The sequence below is a fragment of the Chlorella variabilis genome, assembly GCF_000147415.1.
Source record: "Chlorella variabilis unplaced genomic scaffold CHLNCscaffold_20, whole genome shotgun sequence".
NCBI lineage: Eukaryota > Viridiplantae > Chlorophyta > Trebouxiophyceae > Chlorellales > Chlorellaceae > Chlorella > Chlorella variabilis.
In genome coordinates this window covers 669,242-676,570 of record NW_005435068.1, presented here as the reverse complement: position 1 = coordinate 676,570, position 7,329 = coordinate 669,242, and the positions used below count along the sequence as shown (strand labels likewise).

General features: G+C 63.3%; 2 protein-coding genes across 2 annotated transcripts; both read right to left on the bottom strand.

Annotated features, from left to right (window-relative positions):
• Positions 1-346: 346 nt before the first annotated feature.
• On the bottom strand, positions 347-3,623 carry CHLNCDRAFT_138436 (expressed protein; the record flags this gene model as incomplete). The annotated part of the gene is made up of 14 exons (XM_005844832.1): positions 347-427; positions 531-578; positions 664-711; positions 964-1,056; positions 1,244-1,284; positions 1,421-1,489; positions 1,638-1,693; positions 1,852-1,943; positions 2,021-2,107; positions 2,214-2,318; positions 2,525-2,701; positions 2,819-2,934; positions 3,064-3,352; positions 3,591-3,623. The coding sequence occupies 14 exons, from the start codon at positions 3,621-3,623 to the stop codon at positions 347-349; spliced, it is 1,335 nt and encodes a 444-aa protein (XP_005844894.1).
• A 299-nt stretch (positions 3,624-3,922) lies between these two features.
• CHLNCDRAFT_138435 (hypothetical protein) lies at positions 3,923-5,908 on the bottom strand (the record flags this gene model as incomplete). The annotated part of the gene is made up of 8 exons (XM_005844831.1): positions 3,923-4,012; positions 4,099-4,173; positions 4,370-4,437; positions 4,554-4,658; positions 4,784-4,838; positions 4,930-5,022; positions 5,136-5,247; positions 5,778-5,908. The coding sequence occupies 8 exons, from the start codon at positions 5,906-5,908 to the stop codon at positions 3,923-3,925; spliced, it is 729 nt and encodes a 242-aa protein (XP_005844893.1).
• Positions 5,909-7,329: the final 1,421 nt, after the last annotated feature.

Below are 7,329 nucleotides of genomic sequence, written 5' to 3'. Positions count from 1 at the left end.
CACCCCCCCACCCCACACACAGCCTGCGCACATCGCCCCACCTGTCTGGGTCGATGCGCAGGATGTGGATGTAGTCTGGGTACCAGTAGCCCATGAACCGGCTCTCCAGCCAGCTGCGCAGGGGAAGCGGGGGGGCGCGCAGCGTGGTCAGAGGTGCGCACAGGAAGGTAGGGGTCAAGGGCAGCAGTTGGGGAGCGTGCCCGCAGCTGCTCGCGCCAGTGCAGCATCTTGCGCCAGGCAGCATCTGGCAGGAGGCAGCTGTAGATGAAGTGTGGCCAGCCCACAGCTTGCGGCTTTTGCACCTGTGCAGCGCCTCTTGCGGAGCCCCGCCCACCCACCAGCCTGCTCACCGGGGCATGGTTGCCTCCATCTCGTCGATGATGTTGGCCTTGTGCAGCGCCATCTTCAGCCCAGAGTGCTCCCCCGTCTGCACCCAGCCAGCCATCCAGGGTTTAAAGACCCAGCCAACAAGGCGCCTTCCTGGCAGCATGCCGACACAGCCGGCAGGCAACGTAGTGTCAGGTTCGCACCTTCTCCAGCGCATTGGACATAACACCGATCAGCATGTTGACTATGACCTGCATGGTGATGGTGATTGTTGTTGTTGTGACTCTTGGGCTCACCATGCCCATCACAAATGCATGGCCTCTGAACAGAACTCACCATGCCCATCACAAATGCATACCCCACCGACAGCAGCGTGGCGGCCACCTGCAATGCAGGGCGACAGAAGGGCTGCCGTCGCTGGGAGCAGCTGCGCCGCCAGGGCTGCGCGGCGGGCACCCACCAGCCAGATCCCAGAGGTGGTGGCCTGAGGCTGACGCACGGCAGGCCGGAGCAAGCGCATGCTGTGCCCCACAAAGCGGCCTGGCGGCGGCCACGGCATTCCAGAGGCCAGGCCAGGGCCGGCCCCCTCTGCCAGGGCCTCCCCCTCTGCCAGGGCCTCCCCGCCCTGCTGCGCACCGGGTTGTGGCTGGAGCGCATGATGTCCAGGTCCAGCAGCTCGCCCTGGTTGGCGTACATGAGCAGGAAGGAGTTGGTGATGGTGCGGAACTCCTGCACAGGGTTTTGCGCGGCGGCGGCAACGAGTGTGACAGTTGACAGTGCGCGTGTGGGACGGCGGCGGCGGGGGGGCGGAGGTGTGGGAGTGAGGCGGTTGGGGGTGCCGCGGAGCAGGGGCCTGCTCTGGAGGAGCCGAGCATGGAGCGCCATCATTCCTCCGCCCCATCCTGGCCAGCCCCACCTCGTGTTCCTGGTCGGCACGGAAGAGGACGTGGAAGGCGACTGCACGGCACAGCACAGCACAGCAGCCACAGCATTGATTGCGAGTAACTGGGCAAGGCTGGCCAGACGCAGGGGCGCAGGGCAGGGCAGGCCAAGTGAGCGGCAGGGCGGGGCAGGCCAGCTGCACGGCACGCACCCGCGAAGCCAAACATGATGAGCAGCATGAAGGCGAGGTAGGCGGAGATGGAGGAGATGGCCTCCTTCACTGCACACAGGATGCGCACCAGCGTGCAGGCAGTCGGCCGCTTGTGGCAGCGACCGGGCGCCGGCGGAACGGGTGCATTGCATGGGCAGCAGGCCCCGGCTGGGCGTCAGGCCAGGCGCGGCGCCGCCACTGGCAGCGGCCGGCGCACCCGCTTCGAGGAAGGCAAAGCGCGTGGCGGTGAAAACGCGGGAGAAGTATTGCAGCCTGCACACCACAGCACAGCAAGGGCACACAGGCGTAACATGAAGGGGTGCGGCGGGTGGGAAGCAGCGCCCAACCCTTGGCAAGACCAAGGCATGCAACGGCAGATGCGCTCTTTGTTGCGGCAGCCCCCGCTGGGCGCCTCAGCAGCCAGCCTCCACCTGAAGAGCAGCAAGATGCACTGCAGGGCGCAAACAATGCTGAGGTAGCCGCTGGCCACGTTGCGGGAGAAGTGCAGGATGGCAATGGTGATCTGCAGGGGCGGGGGGGGCAGCCACATTACACGCCATCTGGCACAGGGGGTTCATCCAAAGGGCGCGGCGCACACACCTGCAGGAGGTAGGTGCAGACGTCAAGCCCATTCCAGATGTTGAGCCAGCCGAGCTTGTAGGCGCTGATGGTGCCCACCTCCAGCATCTGCGGGGCGGGGGAGCACCCAAGGGAGGCCTCTGTTGGCCGGGCCGCAGATTGCGCAGGAGCCGGCGCTGGCCACACAGGCTGCGGCCAGGCGCGGAGGACCCACCATGAAGGGGACCATGCTGAGCAGCGCCACCAGCTCAGCCGCCACCGTGGCCCGGCCCCTGCCCGTCTCCAGCACCTGGGCCAGGCTGGCGTCCGGGTCCTCGTCCTGCGGGGTTTTCATGTGTGGCGCAGGGGTCAACGGGTCGGCGCCCGGTGCCTTTCATGCAGCCGCGGGGATCGAGGAGCGCACAACAACCGGTGGATTTGTGCAGCGGCAGGGGTTGTGAAGGAGTGTCAATCCACGCCATGTGGTGAGCACACCCTGCCCCACCCAGCCATCCCGTCTGCCCGCCATTCCCCACATAAACGTACCTGAAAAAGGATTGCGAAGGTGAAGAAGGAGGCCAGCCAGCACAAAAACACAGCCAGCTGCCACAGCAGCAGGCGCTTGGCAAAGACGCGCCACTTGAACTCAATCACGGCTTGCACGGCGGGCAGCCCAAACGCGGTGGTCTCCAGGGCTCCGACCTGCCACCGCTTGAGCAGCGGCTGCATGGCGTCGCAGCGGGCAAGGGCAAGGATGGTCTGGCAGGCCGACAGGCAGGAGAGGCAAATGTTTGGTCTGTGCAAAAATAGCGGCGTTCCCTGTCAATGGCAGCGGCACACGGCACGGCACCACTGCCTCCCACAGTGCCTTGCCTGGATGAGGCCATCCTTGTCGGGGTTGGCGGCGCCCTTGACATTCACAACAAACGCCTCCACCACCACCTTGCTGCTCCAGCCTGAACGGCACAGTGCCCGCATTCAACGAACCGCATGTTGGGACGAGCAATGCCCAGGCATGGGGCCCCGGAATCCGGCTTCTTGACCTCGCCGCCCCTGCCCCCTCCCTCGCAACCAAACAAGCACACCTGTGGGGCGCTCGCGCTTGGGCAGCGAGTCTTGCAGGTGGCGTGTCCAGAGCGCCTCGAAGTCGACATCCCGCTCCTTGCTGCCCAGGGTGAGGATGGGCTCGCCGTCAAAGGCGGGGTACACCAGGTCCGACTCCACCAGGAACTCGCCCAGCTTGGTGACGCCGCGCTGCTGCAGCGTGGTCACCACCGAGTTGCCCTGCCCCGCCAGCAGCTCCCGCACCGTCGTGCGCGGGTCTGGCCCGCCGGTCTCCAGGTGGGAGGCAAACTCCCATGGCGCATGCACCTCCTGTATTGCGTGGGAGCGGGGAAGGGGGAGGGGCAGGTCAGGCGGGCTTGGGCCCTTGCTCGGAAGGGGCGAATCGCGGCGCCGCCCGTAGCGGCAGCACTGGCGGCGGGCTTTAGGAAGCCGCCGACCGCTGTCGGGAGGTATGCGCCGTACTTGTGCGCGGCCCATCCGACCTCGGGGTCGAGGTTTGCACGCCCGGGAGCCCCATGCATGCTTTTGTTGCAGAACCCAAGCCCACCTGCAGCAGAGCCTCGGTTGCGTCGTCTCCCATGGCTGACTGAACACCGGAAGCTCTGGTCAGGAAGAGCTGCTGCACCGAAACGCCGATAGCTTGAGCACCACTCCACGTACCGCCCACTTTGTACCCCCGCTCCGCTGACTTTGTCCTCCGTTGACCCAGGCCCAGCTGTCTGCCGAGATGGATTGTAAATTGCGATCAGCCATGGCATTGCCGTTTTGTGCATCTGTGCGTGCTAGTGAATTGACATGCCATTCAGTGGGCGCAGGCCTTTCGAGCGATGATGGTTGCACGGCGCAAAAGAGGCGGCAGGCCAACAATATCATGGCAGCTCACTGAAGCCCGTTGTGGCTATCAATGAGGTCCGTGATGACCGGGTCGCGGTAGCTCCCCTCGCTGGTGGTGCTCAGCGGGTAGAGCGCCTACAAGCAGCGGCAGGCACAAGTGGGGTGACCGAGCCTGCCAGGCGGGAAGGTCCAGCCGCCATTTGTCAGATGGGCACATGCACCTGCACATCCCAGCTTTCCAGATTCCAAATGTAGACGTGGGCCACTGTGTAATCGCAGCCGCCCTGGGCTAGGTACTGCAGCATGCAGCAGCACAAAGACATATCAGGGATATGGAGCAGGCGGAAATGGAGGGAGCGGGCCTGCCACCGCCAGGCACTTCGTCACAAAAGCCCGCCTGCACATCTGCTACAGGCTGCAGCAGCAGAAGAACCATGCCATCTCTTGCACCTCTGCTGTTTTATTGTAAAACCAGCGGGCGTAATCGCGGACAGGGGAGGGGCGCGAGAGGTCGTACAGCACAAAGGGGTCCTTGGCCCGCGTGTAGGGCCCGCTCATGCCTGCGACCGGCATCCACCGGAGCGAGGAAGAGCCATCACGCCTGATCATCTGGGCGGCTGCATTTGCGCACATCGTCACGCAGTGGGCTAGCCAGGCTGCCAAGCAATGCACGTACCAAAGAAGGGCGTGTATGCCGCCTCCTCGGCTGTTGTGGCCTTCTTGTCGCCGGTGGGAGAGGACCCCCCACCAACTCCGAATTCGATCCAGTGCACCTCCTTGCCTGCACAGGCAGGCAGGCATGGCTCACAGGGCTGCGCCACCCGCTTGCCATGCCTGTTCTATGCAACCATCGTGCCAGCTGCGTCATAGGCTTGCCTTTGGCGATGAGGTCTTTAAGGGTGAGACCGTAGTACTGAAACTCCTGGTCCAAGCGAGTCATGAGTCCCTCGAGCGCACAGGCCTGCACCATCGGCAAGGCAGGGCATCCCTGACCGCTTTGGTTGGCTGTTCCTGCACACCAGCGCCGCCGCACTGCCAAAAACTTGGCTCACCTCGAAGCGGACGGAGGCTTGTGGAATGTAGGCGGACAGCCCGATGTAATCCACGGCGCTGTTGAACAAGGCCTGGATGGCTGGAAGATCAAACTCTGCAACAGCGCGGCCGGCAAGCAGCAGTCGCATGCCGCTGTCGGCTGCTTCTAACCAGCAAAGAGAGTGCAGTTGGGACATGTCAGTCTCTGGGCCGTGCCTGACTCGACTTCCTCGAAGGCTGCCGGAAACTTGGCCAGGTATTCCCGCTGGTCGATGATGGGCACCAGGATGCATCCGCACAGCTTGGCGTTGTTCAGCCCAACCCCGATATAGACGTTGCTGCAGCAGCTTGCAGCAGCAATCAGTGACTCCAGGAGGCATTTGCTGCTGGACTGCGTTGTCCTTCCCGCCCCACACTCGCCTGTTTGATTGGCCGCCCGTGATACGGGAACGCAGCTGGTTGGCCACTTCCTGCCACTCGCGAGGGTGGAAGAAAACTGTAGCCTGCATGTAAGCGCACGGGGCGGTAAGCGAGGTCCAGCACCGACTTGGAGCTGCAGGGAGAAGATCTGGCCCAGGCGGCGCCTCATGCCAGACCATGGTGCCAGCCAAGGCCAGTTCGCAGCCATCGCGCACCCCCATTTCGCCTTGCATCGTCACCCAGACTTGCGTGTCGCTCTTGAGGGCGCTAGAAATGGCATCAGCGATAGGGTTGAGCACAGCCTCCACGTAGCTGCATGTGGCCGGGTGTGCAACTACGGCGTGTGAGGCCACGCTAGACAGTGTCCAAGCTTGCTGCACCGCAAAACGTGCTGGCCAGGTGGATCTGGTGCACGCGTGCAGAGCGACTGTGTGCCACCCAGCCGCACCTGACTCCACTGTACGGCTCCACGGGGTTGAAGTTGAGGGTATTACGCCACCCGCCCAGCCCACCCTTGGTGGCATCATCCACATGGAGGTTGACTGAAATGTCAAAGCCGCGGTCGGTGGCAACCTGCATGAACGGGTTGGCCTGACCAGTTGGCAGCTGGGGGCATAAAGCCCAGAGCCATGCCAGCAGGCTGCAGCCTGCCTGCCTTTAGGCAGGCGGCCAGCGAATCGCGGAAGCGCTGGACATCGCTGGGCTGGGGCGGGGAGGAGCAGTCGTTCCGATCGTAGCAGAAGTTTCTGACAGTGGTGGCATTGAATCTGTTGTAACAGTAGTAGCCGCCAAGAAATTCGGGGCCTTTGCAGGTAGGGTCAAATCCGTCGGATGGGTTCAGCGGGCCTGCAGGGCGGTTCGCCTCGCGCCAGGTGTGGCAAGAGCGTGGGCTGGCGGCATGACCTGGGCATGCAGGCGCATTTCAGGCGGGCCACCGCACGAGGCAGCGGCTCCGCACCTTCATCTACCCAAAACAGCGTCGGCACGAACTGCAACCGGTTGACGTTGTACTGTGCCGCCCGCTGCACCATGTCGATGCACCGAGAGCGGCCCGAGCTATCCAACAGGTAGTCAGTCGGCACCGCCAGTACAATGCTGCTGCTCAACTCTGTCGCTGGCTGCGCAGTCGCAGTGGCGGCTGCATCGGGGGGCACAGCCAGCATTGCAATGCTGCTCAGCTCTGTGACAGGATGCGCCCGTCGTGGTGGCGGCCGCACCAGGGGCACGCCAGAATGGTGGGCTGCACTGTGGTTGGCCTTTCTCTCAAAGGCCTCTTTGGCTGACGATCAGCATCTAGAGGCCTCCGGAGTAGCAGGCAAGCAACGGTCTGGTAAAGAGGACCCCCTTGCGCACCTGTGGCAACCACAACCAGCCACAGAGCCATCTGGAGACGCCCCATGTTGATGTTTAGATGAAAGCAACAGCAGTTCAAGCATTGACAGCTGTTAGCAAGGGTTCACAAATGGGTGACTATGTAGCAGGAGCCTGAGCCGGCTCCCTGCCTTGCGTTTTCCCGCTTCCTGGTTACCTTATGATTGATCGCTATGATGCTATTCCCTATTCTGAGGCTTGTCAGCCTTGCATCTGTTGCCCGCTGATGTGGCACCTCCCCCGATTCGTCTGGCTCATCAGGCACGCTCTCTCCCGCGATCCCTCCCTTTCCTTCGCCTTTCAGAGTCTCTAAGGCTTCTATTTCTCCCCTCCCGCACCCCGCAGCTGACGCAAACTTAAAATTATGAACCAACCTGTCATCCTTTATGCCTTAGAACGGCGCCAAAACGGCGCCAAGAATGTGTTTCTCACTAAGTCAGATGTAGAGGGCATCATCCGGATCAAGCAGGGCGACGAGCAGGCGCCCTCAGGCCGGCGGCGGCGGGGTGCGGGAGGGGGGGCGGCAGTGCAGGGCGGCGCCAAGAACTACAGCAAGAAGGTGCTGCAGTTTTTCCAGGTGCTGAAGGGCGCTGGCGGTCAGGACATCCTGTGCCGCTGCGTCAAGCGCA